The 19,679-nt window shown below is 48.6% G+C and overlaps 1 protein-coding gene across 4 annotated transcripts in view; it reads left to right on the plus strand.

Moving 5' to 3' along the window:
- LOC118782740 (stromal interaction molecule 1-like) overlaps positions 1–19,679 on the plus strand; it is a 46,291-nt gene that overhangs the window by 8,454 nt on the left and 18,158 nt on the right. For all 4 annotated transcript variants that reach the window (XM_036536270.1, XM_036536267.1, XM_036536269.1 and 1 more), the window contains 4 exons: positions 7,225–7,355; positions 10,838–10,952; positions 13,675–13,786; positions 13,907–14,022. In XM_036536270.1, the coding sequence (XP_036392163.1) occupies positions 7,225–7,355; positions 10,838–10,952; positions 13,675–13,786; positions 13,907–14,022 (474 nt within the window). The remainder of the gene's footprint in view (positions 1–7,224; positions 7,356–10,837; positions 10,953–13,674; positions 13,787–13,906; positions 14,023–19,679) is intronic.

Here is a 19,679-nt window from a genome sequence, read left to right on the forward strand (position 1 = left end):
GTAGCACATTTAAAATTTGTCACCGCAGTATAGAACAGTCTTCATTTTGCCCCAGCTTTTCCACGATGGGCATTTCCATTATTTCTTACAGTATAAAGAAAAAAAATACTTTATACCTCTGTACCTTTGCAAATGCCTGACAAGTGTGTATCAATAGGATTGTAAGTAAATACTTGGTTCCAGATCAGTGCTGTGGTCTATCTTGGCTTTAGCTGGGCAGGAGTGTGTTTACACACTGAGGCAGTTTTCTGTGACATGTGGCGTCCCCACAGTCTGTGACACAACTCCTCAACAACATCCTGTCCAATAAGCTGGGTTGCTTTGGCAGTGTCTTTCTGCTATAGTAAAGATAAGATTTGATGTAGCAGTATACGTCTGCAGTGGTAAGGAAAAAAACTGTTTTAGGTGTGTCCCCCTAAGATGCATCGTAATTTGTTTCTCGTCGTGACAGATTTAGCCCGGAGTCCTTTGAATAAGAATCAAATGTGTTGAGGATGTGGCTGTGTTATGGTAATATTGGTAGTAATTATGGCAGTGTTACGGCTTCATCTCTGCAGTCTGCGGTCTTCCCCTCGGATCTCCTTTGTCTTGCTGTCTGTACGGTTGGCAGGTGTTCCTGTCCCTCTCTTTACTCACTGACACAGTTTCTCAGTGATTTCATTTATGGCAACAAGATGTTTATGCCTGCACTCACAAGAGCACATTAAGAATCTCAACCACAACATAAACATAGGCCTACAAGTGCTGTCATTAGTCTCCGAGGATAGCACTGCCCTTGGCAATGTGAGACTGAAAACAGCATTTATATGCACCAGCCAATTTGTGTGTCTTTGCCCTATTTATTTAATGTGTTATATAGAAAATGGAGAATATCAGCATGTCACTTAAGGATGAGGGATTTGAGTGCAGTTTTTCCTCAGCTGGTTTTGATAGACCTGATCTCTCCTGTAGTATCATCACTGTTTTTTCTTCAGTGAAATGTGAACACAGTTTGTTTCTCTAGCAGGTGACTAAAGGTATATTTGTTACATTACATCATTAGAAATGGCTATACGTGTCTGAGCAGATACCGTGAGTGCAGCGTTAGCTTGGAAGTCTTGTCATCTTGCCTCGTACTGAAGATGTTCTCGCATCATTGCTGCTGCTCTCCCAGTAACCAATGAAATTCTCGCACAGAAGGATTAGCAAAGCGGCGGGGAACATGAGATGCCAGTGACCCGGCGGGGGTCTGGCGAGGGTCTGGCGATGGGCGGGAGGGGGTCCGGAGGAGGTGTGGCGGGGTTCTGGAGGAGGGGGTGTGGTGGGGAGCTGGAGGGGGGTCTGGCGGACTCTGCTTTCCATCCCAGCCGCTCAGTCAGGGAACGAAAGGAAACAGACGCTGGGGCCGCGGAATCAGAGATGACCAAGCGTGTGTCAGAGGCGTCGACGCGCCTGAAGAGTGAGGACCCGGAGGTGTCGAGGACACATCTGCGGCACTGAGCCTGTCCCTCAGTGCGCCCGTCTGTGCCCCCCCCCCCCCCCCCCCCCCAAGAACTGGTGTGAAATCATCTGCTCATTACTCATCAAGGACAGGTCAGCAGTCCCTCTGAGAGCTGGTTGAGCGGAATTTGTCAGAATCATTACTTACATCATTCATTTGCTGAACAGAAACTCTGATGCCGATACTAGGGAAAATTCCACAGCTTTGCTTTCTTGCTAAGGCTGTGACAGCCTGTTAAATTATAACTCTGGTTACAATTTTTTGTGATAACACAGTGTGCTTATCAATTGTTTCCGTGTGCTAGCTTTCAAATGGCTACTCACGTTCCTTCTTAATCATCACAATGAAACACAACTTTCGTTGATCTATGATTCTGCCGATTTTCACTCTGGTTCCTATTTTTTATGCAAGCCAGGCCAGAATGAGCATAACATAAGCATTAACAGAAACGTAAACGTGACTTAAGTGTGGTTTAAGAAAATGAAGTGTCTGCTGAATGTAGCTATGGCTTCCTCTGCTGAATGGGACCCTAGGGCCGTGAGCAAAAGAGAAGACTCGTAGTCCAGATGTATAAATGGACAACTGCAAGCTATGAAAGTTGCTCTGGATAAGACAATCTGCTAAATGACAGTAATGTAATGAAATTATCGTTTTGGTGCAGAAACCCATGTTTTGGTGAGATCTGTCAGCTCCAGCACTGATGACGTCGGATGTGAAATCACCGTAGATTCAGTAGGGCCAACCCTTGATATGCAAAAAAGATCCACTGATGTGGTGAAAAGGCAAAGCCGTGGTTTCGTCTGCTTGCTCAAGTTGCGCTAATGCTGTAGGCATTCCAGCAGTATCAGTTCCATGCAAAGTGATGTTCGGTTAGGCAGGGCAGTAGGTCAACAAATGAAGGTCTTGTTTAACAGCAAACAATGTGAATGTGCATCTCTTCCTGAACAAGACCAGCGATGAACAAGCTTGTGTTTCATTTATTTACTTACTTCAAACATCAACATGAGGAAGCCTTCTTTGCAGTCATCTGAATTTGGAAAAAAGTGACCCCTGGCCCCTCCTGAAAAAATGAAATCTAAAAGCTAATGATTTGAGTTTTTTTAAGATGTAGTGCATGGCCGGTACACACCTGTGGCCCAAAACCTCGGAGTCACATGCTTTATTAAATGTAAGTTAGGCCCCGAGTCTTTCCCCCTAAATGAAAGCCTTGGTCTTATCTGCCATTGGGTCTGTGATCCCTCAGTAGAATCGGGCAAACAGTCTTCTCCTAGACAGCATGATCTGTGGTGGTAATGTCACTCGTGGAGCATCCTAGCTGATTAATAGTTGAAAAAAGTGAGTTGCTGTTCATGGCATTTTGCCAATAAATGTAAATCTTTACAGTTTCACATGTTACGTAAGAGGCATGATGTTGTACTGCTGACACTAGGATAACAGTTTCCTGTTACGCTAATGTCTTTTGCACAACATTCAAATTGCTGATCACGCAAGAAATGTGAGTACCACCTTCGTTCACTGTGAATGCGTGAGAAATGTGTTCCCTCAGTGTTAAAAGTATGAACACATTCTGAAGCTCAAGGAGCTGAGGCTAAAGCCCGGCGCCAGGTCCAGGGCCCTTCACATCTTTATCAACCCAGAGTATCTGCTGTGACTCAGTGGTAAAATGTTAACAGCCCACACATTTGGAAGATCAGAAGTATCTGAACAACTTGTGTGTGGCGCTGGTGCCCACTCCTAATCCCGGAGAAACACAGCCCTAAATGTTTTTCAGCTACCATCTGATTTACACCCTGAACAACAGGCCATTGTAAAGACCATTCAATCAGCGGCTCCACTTACTGTAAGTGCTAAGGACCTGAGCTGGAACAAAAAACGGAATCCGCTGGTGGGCAGCGCTGCGCTTAGTGAAGAGACTTTTTCATGGAAAAAACATATTCCTGTATAACCAATGTACTATAGGAACTTGGAATTTTGAGTCATCAACAGGGAGATGACGTAAGTGACAATGCAACATGTTGGGCATGAGCAACATTTTGGAGACAGCACCCCAATGATAGCTGTACATGTGCTTATGTTTCTTACCCTTACTATGTTTAGTGTTATTGTATTTAAAAGGCAGCAGGAGCAGCTCTAAGACATGAACTCAGCCATGCCTTGACTGTTGACATTATGCGCTCTAGCTGCATCCAGCTGTGCACTTTCCCCGGATTTCCTTTTTACATACTGAAAATACTTGTTTTTGCCAAATTTTTTGAAAAACTGTTTTATTAACCTCCGACCAGACAAGACAGCTAATTGCACAACAACTAATTAACTAGTAACTGCATGATAGTTTTGCAGAGAGCAGTTTTCTGTGTCTTTTTTTTTGTCAGCACAGTTAAAATGGAGCAGTGGTGTCTGTTACAGCAACACGCTGCTGCACAGCATGAAATGGAAGCGTATTGGACTGTTTGTTTTTACCGCACGGTTCCATTTGGTTGTTTGGAGTGCCGCTTCGTGTCTTTGTTTAATTCCCCGTCCACCGACCTGGATCTTATCAGAGATTTATACCCTGTCTGCATCAGCGGGCTCCGGCGTGCTCGGGCAGTTTCAAGGTGCAGAGGAACTGCAAAGAGCCTCCCTGTTTAGCAAAAGAAATGCTCTCCACCCTGGGACGGGTTCCAACTGCTTGAAATGTCAACACAGACACCTGCCTTCACTGGTAGAACTGGGGTCGCGTTATAGAGAGAGCAGAGTCAACACGGGAGAACGCAGAAGCTTCCACATTCTCTTGGTATTTGTAAATGATTGTGAGCAAAGTTTATTTACCAGGGACATGCAAGACAGACTTCCCTTAAAGCCCTTGGGCTCCAGCTCTGTTTTGACAGAGCATACCTGGCAAATAGCAATCCACCCCTCTTTATCATGCCAGCCGCAACCCATTTCCAGTTGCATAAGGTTTTCATTAGGCAGCTAACCTGGTCTTAGCGTGACCTAGTTTTTTGTGAGCTGTACACCACAACTGAACATAGATGACATATTTGATATGTGTGTGGCGGTACTGCAAAGACCACAATAACAGTTTAACCAGCTAACATTTGCTGCTGGGTTCAGTGTGTGAGGTTACCTTAACACCCACAAGTATCCACTATCCAGAACTCAAAACTGTTATTCTCTCCAGAAATGACCAGCTGCATTTGGATAAGATGATGAGATGATGTGCGGGATGGCCAATCAGCCGTGGAGATTGGCTGGGGCCCTGAAACCCGCTGAGAGGTTTAATAATGCCGCACCTGTTTGGAGCAGGGGGTGAGCGACAAGTTGGAAGCATAAGTGTTTCTCCTCCACTTCTGCTCCGTCTGCCTCTGGGATGCATGCTGGATACAGAAACACAGCGTAGATGCAATGATTAGACATCAGGAGAGATGCAGCTGCCGTTACCCGCATGAGACGTCAGCCTTGTACCCCTGAGATATGTACTTAAACAGGAGTTTCAGCTGTTTGACTCCCTAGGATCACCCAACCCCCTACGGTCTCACAGCCTATTCAACCGCAGTGAAACCTGGAAAGTGAACAGACGTTTCTGTGTGTGTGAAGTGGTTTCCGCTTCTCTGTGAAATTCAGGAGGCACAGTGCTACCCCTGTGTGCCAGAGCGAGGTGTCTCTGCAGAGATGTTTCATGAAGGCCAGCAGCTTACAGAATGCATGCAGAATCGATGTTTTTAATTTATACAGTTGTGAGGAGTAGAAAATAAAATGCTGTCCTTACTCTGTGGCTGTTTGAAAGACTCCAAAGTCTATGGAAAGGATCAGCCTCCACAGGAAAGCGCTTAGGTGAAGAATGTAATGGCAGATATTTCAGCAGATTCTTTTGCCAGTGCCACATGTTTGCTGGAATGTTTCCCATCATACCTTTCACCTGAGCACTCTGGGCCTGACGCACCTACAGAAACAGTGTCAAATCCTTTATCTTGCTGAGCACAGCTACTTCCTGCTCAGTTTCTGCCCCTCTTCCTACCCACCTCTCTGTGTGTTCCTGTTTGGGTGTTGGCCCTCTCGCATTTCCTCCGTACCTGTGTGTTCATTGTGCATTATAACGGTACTCTTGCCCGCAGAGAGAGGCTCAGGCCTGGGGCTGGTGTGGGTGGCGGCCGAGGTGTGTGGTAAGCCCAGCGGGCTGGCAGAATCCCTCAGAGGTTTCGCTTCGGTTTGACCTAACCTACATGTGATATCTGTGCAGAAACCAGATAGGCTTCTCTCCGTGGCTCTATGTGCCCTCCAGCATTTGCCAACAAAGGTTAATAATCACTGGTTCCCATAAACACGGCTCTGCTGCTCTGCCACACTAAATATAAGATTATTAATGTCCTGAGTATGGCGTAGCCTTACTGAGTTTTGTGGTAAGCGTGATGTGAAAGTGCTTTCATTATGTGACCTTGTAGCTGAGATGGCCTTTTGGTACCTTGGCAGTTTTTAATCAAAATTTCCGTATTATTGTGAGCCGTCTTCCATGGAAGTTGGTGTGAGAACGGTATACTCACACAAACGACTCCCTTTTATAGTAGAGTAATTATAAAAGTTACACAATCAGGCATGCAGTTGCCAAGACTGAGTGACTTGAAGGCGCAGTATGATTTCTTTAAATGTCAGGTGTGTGCGTGTGCGCGCTTGTGGGTGTGTGTGTGTGTGTGTGTGTGTGGGTGTGTGTCTGTGGGTGTGTGTCCGTGTCCGTGTCCGTGTCTGTGTGTGTTGATACAGAAGCTCCTAATTGCTAAGTGAAAGGTCATCAGCACTTTCTTTGTTTCAGCTTGTGTATATACGGACCCCCGTCAGCTTTCTCTGTCCAACACAGTGACGTCAATGCAGTGCTTGTTCCGAGCACAGGGAAATGATCAGGTTCCCCTCTCCCATCTGCTCTGGCCCTGTGAAAAGAACACAGACTTGAACAGAGTTCCATTGCCCCCCTGCCTCCCCCCACCTCACTGCAGTAACTAAACAGCTGTACAGAGTTTCAGTCTATAAATAGACACTAGCTGGTTTTAGTTAAAGCGTCAGCTATATTTAAACACCTTTATGGTCCCTGCTGGGAACAAGGAAGCTTCACTGCCACAATGAGACTCTGAACGCCACCTCAGGACAGTATAGCTTGCGTTTAAAGTGTAATGATTCTCAATTTGTTGCGGGTCTGACCCCCCTCCTAGATTTATCATGGTGGTGTGCCCTGCACAGACTTAACCAAACTCCTAATGGCACTGAAGGAAGGAGCTGTCACTCTGACAACAAGCAGCGTCCACTTGACTTTGCAGGAAGTTTACAGAGGATGACAGGTGTTCTATCTCTCTGTGGGAGGTTCTGCCTCAGAGCTTTTGATCTAGGTCCAGGGATATTGCAACTCCACTCACACACCCTCTCTCATGATCGAAAATGCCAAAGTGAAATTGGGAATACATTCAGTGTAAACATCCGAATTGCAGTCATTACCCAGTGCAGTGAATCTGTGGCAGTTTAAGGATCATGGAAGGTTGTTTAGGGATCTAAGGGATGCCTACAGTAGGGAATGCACAAACCCTGAGGTCTTTTTCTTGGCTGTTTCTTTTTTCTCACCCTCAGAGGTTGTTGATTAGTGTTGCAGAAACACATGCATGGTTTGCAGCGCTCGATGCTCACATGGGCTAACCAGTGTGCATCACTGCTGAAACCCCCCACAGCTCCGTGTGTGTACCTGCTCACTGAGCAGCCCCTGTCTCTCTCCCCCTCCCCCCCAGAGCTGTGCCGGATCGACGAGCCCCTGTGCCAGGATGAAAACGCCATCCTCAGCTTCGAGGCCATCCGCAGCATCCACAAGCAGATGGACGACGACGCCAACGGCAACGTAGACGTGGCGGAGACGGACGGGGTGAGTCCTCCACGTCTCTGCGCATTGGGGGTGGAGAGATTAGGCCTTTCAAATCTCTGAAAGGAAGATGCAGCTACTACAGCGTTGAGTGTCTTACCAAGAGGCAGTCGCTGATACACTGTTGGCATTTACCATAAATGGAAAGAAACTAATTTTATGTTGAGCCAAGGATAGCATCCTCATATTGTGGAGTGCTAGCGTGCACGTTGAAATTTGGCTGCTTCCTCATTGATGCTTCCAGGTGTCTATCTCACCGCCACAGCGTGTGTTAAGTAGTCCACAGCTCTACCTGTCTGAGTTCTGTACACCTGCAAAGTCAGGGTTCATTCACAATGCTGCCAGGCTCTCTGGAGTAAATGTGCCATTTTAGGCCAATTTGTGTTTTCATAATAAACACAAAAATAACTATAGATTGCTTGTACCCTCATTTTTTGCAGTATCAAATAATTTGATTTAGCAGTTATGAATTTGCGTGTCTCATGCCTGCAATATCTGATGGTTGTGTACAGCACAGAAGGAAGGAAATGGCTTTTAAAAGTATATATGCTTCACCATTGATTGTTTTACTTGACAATTTTATTGGCTTTAAAACTTGTTTCTTCATGTACTCAAAATTTATTGGAATTTTTGTATATTTGAGAGTTTTTGTTATCTGTTTTTAGGAATTCTATGGATTTAATTTCCATAAGACTGATATCTGCTGTTGTTAAGCTCATATATATATACGCTAGGGTCTTGGCCAGTGTGTTTTTCTTAGAGGGAACAGTATTCCCTTGAACAAAATCAGCTTTCTCTTGCTTTAAGCAGGTACCTCCTGTCCATAGTATGCACAAGGCTGACCTCTCCATTCTCTAGACTTCGCTACTTTCCCTCCCAGATCCATGTGGGCCTCTTTCATCAGGGGTGCTAATCCCCCGCTGATTCCCCCCCACCAGATTCATACCCCAGGCCCAGGTTCAAAGTGCCTTTCTCACACCTGGTTTGTGGAAGGGTGAAAGGCTTTCCAAGACCTTCACAAGGAGACAGGTGAAGTTTGAGACACAAGGGCAGATGAGACAGCGCAACCCCACAGTCTCGTTCCGTCCTCCCCTTCAACATTTTAACCAGTCCTGCACTGAGACCCGGTGGACAGGCTTCGGTGGAGCACAGCACAAAGATCTCTGGACTTTAGACTTTAAGCATTGATGAACATCGCTTTAGAAGATTTTTTTTCAATCAGAAAGGTTAATACTCTAAAGTATTACCTTCCCCGCTATAACAGGAATAAGGTATTAGCTAAAAGACCTGGTTTTTCAGGCAAGCTTTTTGTTGATGCTTTATCTGTGTAATGAAAGGCTTGCCCTATTTACACAATAAAGTTGTTCCATTATCTGGCTCCTGAAACCCAGCAATTCATCCTTTGTAATCCATCTGGAAGATAAAGTGCTCCAGAGTTGGAATATGATGTTTATGACTATTTGTTTTAATAATTCACCTTTTTATAATTCATGTATATTTTTAAAAAAATAGTATAGAATTGCAACCCTTACATTCTCAATAAATACATAAAAAATTGTACAGTTGTACATAGTTTAATATTGTTAGTTGGCTAGTGTTAATGATAAAAGGTTCTTTCATGCTGAGTCTGGTCTTGAATTTAAGGAAGAGAAACGCAGGGCTTCAGTTTGGGAATAAAGATGTCAGTTGGGACGAAAACTGAAAACCTGCCGGCACCCCCGGGCTTTGAGTTGTGCACTGCTGACACATGGAGCTTCGCTGGCCTTTGGATCTGGGAGTTGAGGCTCTGGTGTAATGGGTAGCGTGGCCACAGCGGTAATGACTTTATCCCTCCCCTTTGCACCTCCTCCTGATGGGAGGAGCAAGCATAGTACACCTCCTTTCAGCCCCCCCTCTACTGCTGGCATTCCTGCAGAAGGTCAGAGGTCAGGGCTGGTAAGACGACTCCCCCCCCACCTTACAGTCAGTCCTACTGAACCATGGGGAGCGTCACGGTCAAGCCAAGCTGAAGGGTGGCCTCTTTGTAAGCCTGGTGGCTGTGTGGGGCAGTAGCTTTGTGTGTGAGCGAGCGTGTGTGTGTATGCGTGCGTGTGCGTGCTTGTATGCATGCATGAGTGCAAGTGTGTGTGCAATGTGTGTGTGTGCGTGTGTGTGTGTGTTTTTTGTGGGGATCAGGGTCACTCTGACCGCCCCTCCCCTGGCTGGGCAGTTTTAGTGCGGGAGTTCCACAGCCCTCCCCGAAAAGTGCACAGTAAGCACAGGTGGCAGCCCTCGCTGTGAGCCAGCTCCTGAAGAATCCCTGAGACTGACTCAACACGTCAATTCCCCAAAGCGGCGCCAGCTCGGCCACCTCCCGTCCGAACCCTGCTGAATGTTACACTGTCAGAGGAGCTCAAAGCATGTGAGAGCAGATCAGTCCCCAACGAGGACTGCCTGGTTAAGATTAAGCAGCACAGAAGTCAGAGTCATGGCAGAGATCTTCTTACCAGTGATATGAAACAAAAAATCTGGCACTTTCTTTAAATCTGAAAGGAGTGGCTAATTGATAGCATATGCTGGCTTTGATCGGTGTTGATTCATAGTGGTAATTTTACGTGTACTTTGTCTTGTATTATCTTGGGTTGATTGGCATCTTCACCCAGTGAATGTGTGTATGCGGTGTTTCCAGCTCTACAGGCTTGGATATTGTGTAATATTGACAATCCCTGGCCTGTCCAGCCGTACTCTGAGAGCTTGCGTTGTGGGGGCGAGTGTGGAACCGAAGCCAGCTTGCCTCTCTGTGTGAACGGCGAGGGGGGGGCTGAGCTGACAGGCAGGGCTTGTCACGTCAGCCAAAGCCCTGGCATTTGTCAGCTCCTCTGATCTCTCCTCGAGCATGCTGGAGCATCACAGTGGGAACACTAATCTCTCTCTGTCTCTCTCTCACGCACGCACGCATGCACACACACACGTACACATGCACACACACACACACAGACACACACACACAGATTCGCCTGTTTTTTGTGTGCCACTGTACTCAGATGTAGTTATCCTGTATGAAGGTGAAGTGTGTTTGGTCCTGAGCACCGTGTTTGCCTGGCTGTGCATGCCGGACAGTGTGGGATAGTGCGAGAGAGAGGATCTGCAGGCCCTTGTGTCGTTGTGCAGCAGTGGATCTCAGCCTTCTCTAACAGTTACTGTTGGACTGCTTTCTCCCCCTGACTTACTGTTGTGAGACACGGAGAGATTTCCATCTCAGCCTCTCTGAACCCAATGAACCTGTAACTCTTGTGATTCTTGCTCTTTGTCCTAAGTTTTTGTGGGAAGGGAGGGGGGGCTCTGGTCCTTCCTGACTTTTGAGTCGCTTGAGCGAGGCATGTGACCAGACCGCTCCTGTCCCTCACGTATTTGACCACCTGGCCCGGCTGCGTGACTGGCCAAACGTGTGACCTGACCCGACCCCCCCAACCCCCCCCCCTCACCTGTTGACCTCTCACACACAGTTCCTGAGGGAGGACCTGAACTACCACGACCCCAAGGCCAAGCACAACAGTTTCCATGGCGATGACCAGTTCATCAGCGTGGAGGACCTGTGGAATGCCTGGAAGGGCTCTGAGGGTAAGTCCGACTGCTCCATCTCCAAGCGCGTAAATAAGCGAGAGTTGGACGTGCTTGTCTGCGTGCATTGTTATGGCTCAGTGCAGCGAGCTTATTCTGCCCCCTGTGTTTGCCCCCCTCTGTCCTGCCCTCCCTGTGGGGGTTTTCTGCTCAGCACCACCCTGCTCTGTCTGCTGCACACCACCGGTCACACGTCCCTCTCGCTGTCACCGCCACACTGTCCCAGACGGTGGTGTCGCCTCCCCTGGGGCTCTCAGCTTCTAGGGTAGCGCTGTCTGCTTCGGTCGCGGCTCAGAGGCTGGGGCATCCAGTCGGCTCCTTCAGCTCTAGCCTATAGTGTAGAAATGTTCTATGTTAACCTGCTGTTCAGAGGTAAAAGCAAGCAGCGCTGGCTTTGCTTTGGTTTCCTGTGTCTCCAGTGGCTCCACCAGCTGTTTGAGTCTGTTCCGGTTATATTCGTGCAGGCTCAAATGTTGGATATAAGCTGGCAGAAGAGTTCCTCAACCACCAGCACTGCATAGTTCAATACTGGCAATATTAACAGCACCTGTAGCCCAGGAGAAAGGACGAGAGAGTCTCCCTCATTCTGTCTCTGTCACATCTCTTTCTATCTCTCCCCTCTCCCCTCTCCTCTCTCCCTCTCTCCCCCTCTCCCCCTCTCCCTCCCTCTTCCTCTCTCCCTCCCTCTTCCTCTCTCCCTCCCTCTCCCTCTCTCCCTCCCTCTCCCCTCTCTGTTTCTGACTCAGTGGGTACCTTCTCTGTCCGTTTTCTCCCTCTGTGTTTTACCTCTCTTGCATACGCTCTCTCCCTCTCCCTCTCTCTCCCTCTCCCTCTCCCTCTCCGTCTCTCCCCCTCTCCCTCCCTCTTCCTCTCTCCCTCCCTCTCCCTCTCTCCCTCCCTCTCCCCTCTCTGTTTCTGACTCAGTGGGGACCTTCTCTGTCTGTTTTCTCCCTCTGTGTTTTACCTCTCTTGCATACGCTCTCTCTCTCACCCTTGCTGGCTCTGCCAGTCTGCGGCTCCCTGCATTGCAGCTCCCTGTGCAGGACCGAGGGCTGGGCAGCAGGAAGCCGCACCTTTCCTCAGACTGGCACAGTGCTGTGCATTTACTCCAGCACGCCAGAGGCTGCCAGAGGCTGCTGGGATAGAATCAGGGCTGCAGGGGGGGTGTGGTGGTGGGGAGGGGGGAGGGTTCTCCTCTCTTTCCCTGTTAGTATTGAAAGCAGGCCAGTGTGTGTGTGTGTGTGTGTCTGTGTCTGTGTGGTTTTGTGTGCCAGTGTTTTAATCGTACTCTGACAGAGGATACTGAACATAATTCACACTAGCTGCTAGGGCGAAACTGTTGAAACATGAGGAACTGTTGTAATCTGAGTTGTTGCATATAAAGTTGTCATTTTTCATGGTTAGTGCACTTGAATCCACACAATAGCCCTACTGGGCTTGGGTGATTGGGCTTTGGAAAACCTTTTGTTTGAGGTCATGTAAATAAATGCATGGTGATTGTTCAGAATGTTGTTGTGGCTGTGCAACAATAATAATAAAAAAGCCAGATAATTGCTACGGGGGTGTAGGAGTGTGACACATTTGTTTTTCAGTGATCTCTATTTAGAGCAGTTCAGGATGTGGACCAAGATCCACAATGCATTGGTGTTTGGGTGCTGTGGGAGTTAAGTGTTTATCGGTGCAACCAACTGTAGGTTACATTCTGTATATAAGAGCCTAAGAAGTTTAATGACAAGAACAGGCCATTTTAGACCCGTAAGGGCTGTCGTTATCGTCTGTAGTCTTGGGCAGTGGTTGTCAAACCTTTTCAGGTGGTGGACTACTTAACAAGCGGAAACTTTTCCTGAAACACCCCCCACCCACACCTAAAATGATTAAATTTGTTGAATTGGTTGCTTCAAAAAAGCGGCTAAATGACTGCCCTCACCCCAGTGGGACAAACGGTGCAGTTTCTGATGACACACAAGTGAGAGAAAATCAGGCTGCTCATATTGGGCTCCTGCTCGCTGGCATCAAACTAATTTACTAACATGCAGCTAGTGACAGGGTTTACATTTGCTGGCTAGGTAGTTGTTTCAGACACATATCGCTAGCCACGCTGTGTATGTTTTGCTTCAAATAACATTACTGTACTCTTCTAACTGCTGTATTTTAGCAGGCATTAACAGTTATAGCTATCTAACATTACAGAGCTCTCCACAGGTATTGGGGCAGTGATTGGTGGTTCTTCGTTTTGTGCTTGCAGAGCCAATCATTGCCATTTATTTTAGGCTGCATGTCATTAACTGACATTGAAGGAACAAGCCACACCCATTGCAGCATGTGTGTGCCCACCCACATGCTCTGAATGGATGCTCTTAAGTAAAACAGTTGTGGACTTGCATAAGCTATTACTCCCAAGTCTTTTTCATGTTGCACATACTGCCTGTAAATTAATCCCGTCTTACATTATTGCCCACATGTGGCAGTGTTCATCTTCATTTGCCAGGTGTCTGCCCGCTTCAGGATTCTAACAGTTTTGAAGCTAACCATCTTCTTGAATCACATGGGTCGCTTCAAAACTGTTAACTTAGTTTCACCTCCACCACTCTTTCAGCTGAGTGTTTGGACAGCGAGTGAGATGGTGAAGCAGTTCATTTTGATCTGTGAGCATGTGCTGGGGATTGGAGGGACTCTGGAAACCCCATGGCTGGCGGTGATTGTGTCTTGTTGTCTTTGTCAGTTTACAACTGGACGGTGGACGAGGTGGTGGAGTGGCTCATCACCTACGTGGAGCTGCCGCAGTACGTGGAGGCCTTCAGGAAGATGAACTTCAACGGCAGCGCAATGCCGAGGTGAGCGGGCACCCTACTGGCATCACTTCCTGTCTCCCTCCCATCCCCCCCCCCCTCCCCCCATCCTGTGGCCCCTCATGGATCCTGTGCTGATGCAGCCTGTCCCTCCTGCTTTCCCAGACTCGCCATGAAGAACGCCACTCTGACCATGTCAGTCCTGAAGATGCAGGACCGTAGTCACGTGCAGAAGCTGCAGCTGAAAGCCCTGGATACGGTGTTGTTCGGAGCTCCGCTGAGTGAGTGCTCTCTTTAACGCTAGGGCGTGGGGGGGGGGGGGGCGTCATTTTAGGCAGCCTCTGTCTTTGCCACATTTTCGTCCCCATTCCACAAGATCCAGAATAAGATCCAGAATAACCAAGTCTTCTGCACGCCTTCCCTATGACCGGGCCAAGGAAAGCATAGCGATAGAGCCTGCTTAAACAAACCTATGAACTGAAAAGCAGTAATTCGCTGTAAATCAAAGCTTCCTGGCTGACGCACGGCGACAGAGGAGGATCTTCGAGGGAGTGCTTCCCCCAGCCTCGGCAGTCTCACGATAGCGGACCCAAACAAGCAATTTCAGCTGAGGAGCTGTATAATCGCGTTTATACGAGCCGCACTGGAAGAAGCACAGATGGAATTGGCGTGAATGGAAATGAGATTATAATGCCGTAAGGTACAGTAGAATAGCGACCTAACTGAAAGGATCTGAAAACCCCTCGGGCAGGGCTCTTGAATTAACCGAATCTCCTCACAGTTAAGTGTCCTGCTGGGTATTGTGTAAGACATATGTCACACCACATAAGGACATCTGCTAAGCCAATAAACGTTGTGAAAAATGGGTCTGAACCTATTCGCTGGCAGCTTCTGAAAGAGGAAGGAAAGGGACAAAGAAGTGTTGTTTGAGATTACCAGAACTCCCGCCGCCATTCGTGGCTTCGAATCTTAACTCCCTGAACAAACTACGGAGCCGTCAGGCGTATAAGACGGAGGAGCAGTTTGCGTTCCGTGTTATCTGCAGGCCTGCTGCGGCCGGCGCTTCCTTCCTGCCAAGGCCCATATCTCCCCGGCTGCATTCGGCACTCAGGAGCGTCTGCAAAATGTTCTCCAAACATTTGTCAGGGTTACAAACAGACCGTCTTGGGCCCTGCAGACGTGACCAGGGCAAATAAACAAGCACTTAGGATCTACTTGAGTGTTCCACCACATCCTGCCTGCTTTCTGTTATCATCCTGGTGGGCCTTTCTCATTTTCTTATTTAGATTTTATTGGTGGCCTTGTCTTCTTTACCATGACAGCCCCTGCGCCAATTAGAGATGACCGCTCCTCTGAGAGTGCCTCACAAAGGCCAAATATTCGTGAAATGCAGGAAAGCAGCATTCTGCAGCTCGCTTGAGTGTTTATCTGCAGGTTTTTTGCATAGCGCTCACAGGGGTCACAGTCTCTTTGACCTCTTGGGCTCTTTCAGCTGTCTCTACCCTCGTTTTCACTAGAAATACTGCATACATAGTAATGGAGACTGTCTTCATTTGTCCCATCTCTGGTTAAAATAAGTGTTGTGCTGGTCTGGTTCAATTTTTAACTTTATTAGACTGTTGTTAAACTGTAGTAGCTCAGTCTGCTCAGCAAAGTATAAAAAATATTGTTGTGTTGTTGTGTTTTCTCTTGGACTCGAGCGATGTCTTATTTAGCAGATGTTCCAAAACATATTTTAGCAACTCATTGAATTGAAATTGTCACCACTATTTTAAGCTCTCCAGATTTAGACACTCACTGGCCTTAGAATACCTTAAGAGACACTCCTCAACTCGCATACCACCAGTAGCTTAAGATATTAACAGTGCTCTCTAATTAATCGCAAGCGCTCGCAAAATGAGTTTTCAGTAGTTCTTGCGTCTGTTTCCTGTTTTTATTTTGCTGCCACTCTCATTTATTTTATGAGAATAGACGGGTGGGCTGCATGTTGTCTCGTTAGTTCCTCGTTACGGCGGCCTCGTTATGATGTATGTCTCATTAACGTCATTCGCCAGCTGGCCGTAATGAAAACTCACGGCCGATTAAGCCGGTTCCCCTTGAGGGGGAACGGAGAGAGAGGAGGATAATGGCACTACCGCTTACTCAGTCACTCCCACACCCGCCGTCCCCACGGCAACGCTCCGCCACGTTCCGCCCAGCTGGGAGCCGCGCGACTCGACCGCGCGTGTCGGAGGCACCTTCCGCTCCCAGTCGGGGATGGATACCGTTCATTTTACATGTAACATCTCGGTGTGTTTTGCAGTCTCTGATCTAGTGGCTGTGATGTATGGTTAGTGTTTGCACTTGGCTTAGTTTCGAGACTTTCTAGTCAGGTTAGCACAGGTAGCTTGCGGAAGGGATTGAATAGTGTTACGCTCGCACTCGCTGGTCTGGGAGTGTCGTTAGCCCGGTTTGACACTGTTGCTCATTCAACTTGAATGGATACTCTTCTGTTCTTTTGCGCTGGAAGTTGCTGTGGATAAGAGCGTCTGCTAAAGGAGTGTAACGTGATGTGATGTGATGTGATGTGATGTAATGGACGGTCCAAAGCAGAACGAGACGTGGAGCAAGAGGGACTCCAGCGCCAGCGCCGTGGAGCTGTTGCCAGGGTTACGAGCGAAGTTTTTTGGGCATACAGCAAAGGTGAGCCGGAGCTGCTCAGTATGCCAGGCACACAGCTCTGGCGCACTGTAACAAACAAACGCCCCCCCCTCTCCCCCCACCTCTCCGCGGCAGGTGCGTTTCCTCTGAGCGGGCCTGTTCGGCTCACAGTGTCTTATACCCGCATCGCTCAGACGCCTTCACGGCCAGCTCCCTGCGAGATGGCGGTCAGGCAGGGCGTGTCTCCCCTGTAAAGCAGGCAAAATGAGAGAGCCTGACGAGAAACTAAACCGGTCACTTCTCCCTGCTCCTCAGGCACTCCCAGTGTCTGTGAATACCAACATCTGTCCACAGCTGTTTATGCTGTTCGTACCAAGCCACGTCATGATTGTGCCTATGACCCTTGCTGTTGAAGAAGTGAATTTCTGAGGAGAGATCTGCTCCTCTGTCAACCCCGTGGCTGGGCTCAGCGCCCCACCCTGCAGATACTGAGGGAACTGAGACGAGCTTGAATTGACGTCTTGGCTGACATTATGTGTTCATATGAAAGGTCATATTTACACATGCAGGACTAAGTGATCTTTCAGCTTGCAGAAGTCTTTAGTATGTCACACATTTTGTGTTTGCCACGTAGAATAAAGTTGTGAGAGGAAGCCACAAAATTGCCTTTGAAAAACTATTTTACATAGTATTATCTCAGACGCTTTTATTATATCCGTGAGAAGTGAGGCCAGAGGAATGCCCCCGACGTTCGAGACGTGATGACTTCTTAGAGGTTTGTTTCTGGAGTCACGTTGACTTCACCCTAAATGATCCAGGCCTTTCCCTAATGCCCCCTGATGTATCAAAGTGATCTAGGATTCAGGGCCTTGAGGTCGGTGTGGGCCCAGTCCCAGGTATTCTGCAGTGTGGAGCCCGTGAGAGATTGTGAGGAAGGCGGGAATTGAAGGGAGGGCAGTGGGTAGAGTGGGATAGACAGGGTGAAAGGAAAGGAGGGAGGCGAAATGAAGCAGACGATTCTAGAAGAAGGTGAAAGAAGGGTTGGATTTTGTGGGGCCTGCGTCTGGCAGGTCTCTTTGTCTGCCTGTGGGGGTGACGAGTCCCAGCTGACAGCACCCATAGCAGCTACAGAAAGGGGGGGGCATTAGAGGAGGGGTCGGAGCAGCCTGGAAGTGACAGGTGGGGCGAGAAGCCACAGGCTTCCTGCTGACACATACAAGGCCTGACTCTGTCTGCAGCAGCATTTTGGGACACATTGAACAATGGATCAAGCCTGGCAAGCGAGCCCTGGGTTTCGCTTTAGTGGACAGCTCTTTGAACGCCACGGACACGACTCATTGGCTTGTTTATGACTCCTAACACATAAAAAGCAGTTAGATATTTACTTTGCCATGACAGAAAAGTCGCATTTAGCCCAAAGCTTTCACAGCTTAATTGGTGGTTAAACATGGCACTTTGGACCTCTTTCATAGGCATCAAGTAACATGCCGGCAAAGCAAGAAATTACAGGTTATCGGGCCTCGTGAGCTTGTAGAAATGTTTAACTTACACATGTCTGAAAAATTTCCCCCCCTTCTTTCTCTCTCAAACTCATGTTAAGGGGGTTTGAATTCTGATGGACGTGTGACTTGTTTTAATGTGCATTAAGGCTACAAATGGAAAAAGTGAGAATCTGCTAGCCTTAGCGGATGTGGTAATATTAAGAGAGACTTGTTTTCCTTGCGGTGGTGTGTCGTAGCTCGTTTGAGTCCTGCATTACCCAATCTGTATTCTCATGTCAAAGCATTTAGATTGGCCCAGTGAACAGCCCTCCTTGCAAGGGTACAAATTCTGACTTTTGTTGTGACTCAGGCTTAATGGGTGATCTTCAACAGCGGAATACGTTGTGGGCGTAATGATACCGTTCTGCGGCACTGAAGCAAATTGAGCGTGGAGACGCCGAAATTAAGCCCCATGAAAACGAGCGCTTGGGGGTCTGTTTCCCCCTGCTCCTGAAGACATGGCGGTGAAGCGCGTGGGGGGGGGGGGGGGGGGTGATGTTGTCCTGTTAGCTTGCGACATGTAGCGGTAATTATATAGCAGCTTATTTGTCTGCTGCGGGCTCTGCTACGCTTCAGAGGAGGCAGGAGATGGACGCGGGCAGCTGGAGCAGAGGCGATGCGAGCGCTTATGGCAGTCGACGGCGTATCTTAGCAACCTGAGCCGGAGCCGTGGTCGGCCAGGAATCAACGCCGACGTCGTCGTCCCCCCCTCCTTCCCCGTGAGGGCAGAGTGACGCTGGCAGCGGGACAGACGCGGTGTTTATCCTTGTGTGGACGAAGCCGCTAGAGCACACACACACACCGTGTTTGTGACCGATGACCGGGGCTAAACGCCAGCGGCCCACGGCGGCGCATCCGTTTAGCTGACTTCCGCACGACGGCAGGGAGAAAGCGGAGCGTGCTTCCCCCGGGCCGGTCTGTTTGCCTGTGCAGGGAAGCGGAACAGAGCGAAGGTTTTGTCCCCAGCCGGCAGGATTAGGTGGTAAAGCTCCACGGTGTGCCTGCACACTTCGGAAAGCCTGTGTGACAAAGGGCGGTTTAAGGTGGCCTGCAGACTGCGTCTTGCGCCAAAAGCCCTGTGGCAGCTTTCCTTCGGCCGTACTCTGGCCTTCAACTCAGTGCACCTGCCCCCCCCCCCCCCCAACTGAAACGGCCCTCAGAACTGTGTTTCAGCAGGTCCTCTCGCATTGGATCGAGCTCTTACATTATACTGCAACACAAGGGCTACTATGAGTAGACTGATACTGTTATGCTTCTGACCTGCGGGCAAGGCTGCTGGGAAGAGAGCTCTCAGTGTTAGAAGGAACCTTCAGTTCCCTTTTGAACTGACGCATAGAACAGCACTTAAGGCGATCAGTGCACCAGTCCATCGTCTCAGGTTCGGCAGCGGCATTTCACTGTGTCTGCAGTGTCATTGCCATGCCAAGTGAGTATAGAAATCAAAGCTGTCAAAGCAGGGAGGTCATTGAAGCTCTGGAAAGTGACTGATGGAGCAAGGAAGGGAGCTGTTTGAAGTCATCTTTGGTCAGTTTCATGTAGCTGTGAGCCTGTGTCTGATGCACCACGTATGAAGGGGATTCCAGGATGTCTCGGTCCTCCCAGCATGGCGGCTCTTTCGGCAGGACACCTTGGCGCTCTTTGGCACGCCGCGCAGAGGACACGGGACGGAAAGCCAGGGCGGGATTCCTGGGGTCCCGTGTAAATGTCACATCTCCCCTCAGCCGCCAGTCGCCGCCCGCTTTCCGCTGGTGGGCGGT

The sequence above is a fragment of the Megalops cyprinoides genome, chromosome 9 (assembly GCF_013368585.1).
Source record: "Megalops cyprinoides isolate fMegCyp1 chromosome 9, fMegCyp1.pri, whole genome shotgun sequence".
In the NCBI taxonomy this organism is placed as follows: Eukaryota; Metazoa; Chordata; class Actinopteri; order Elopiformes; family Megalopidae; genus Megalops; species Megalops cyprinoides.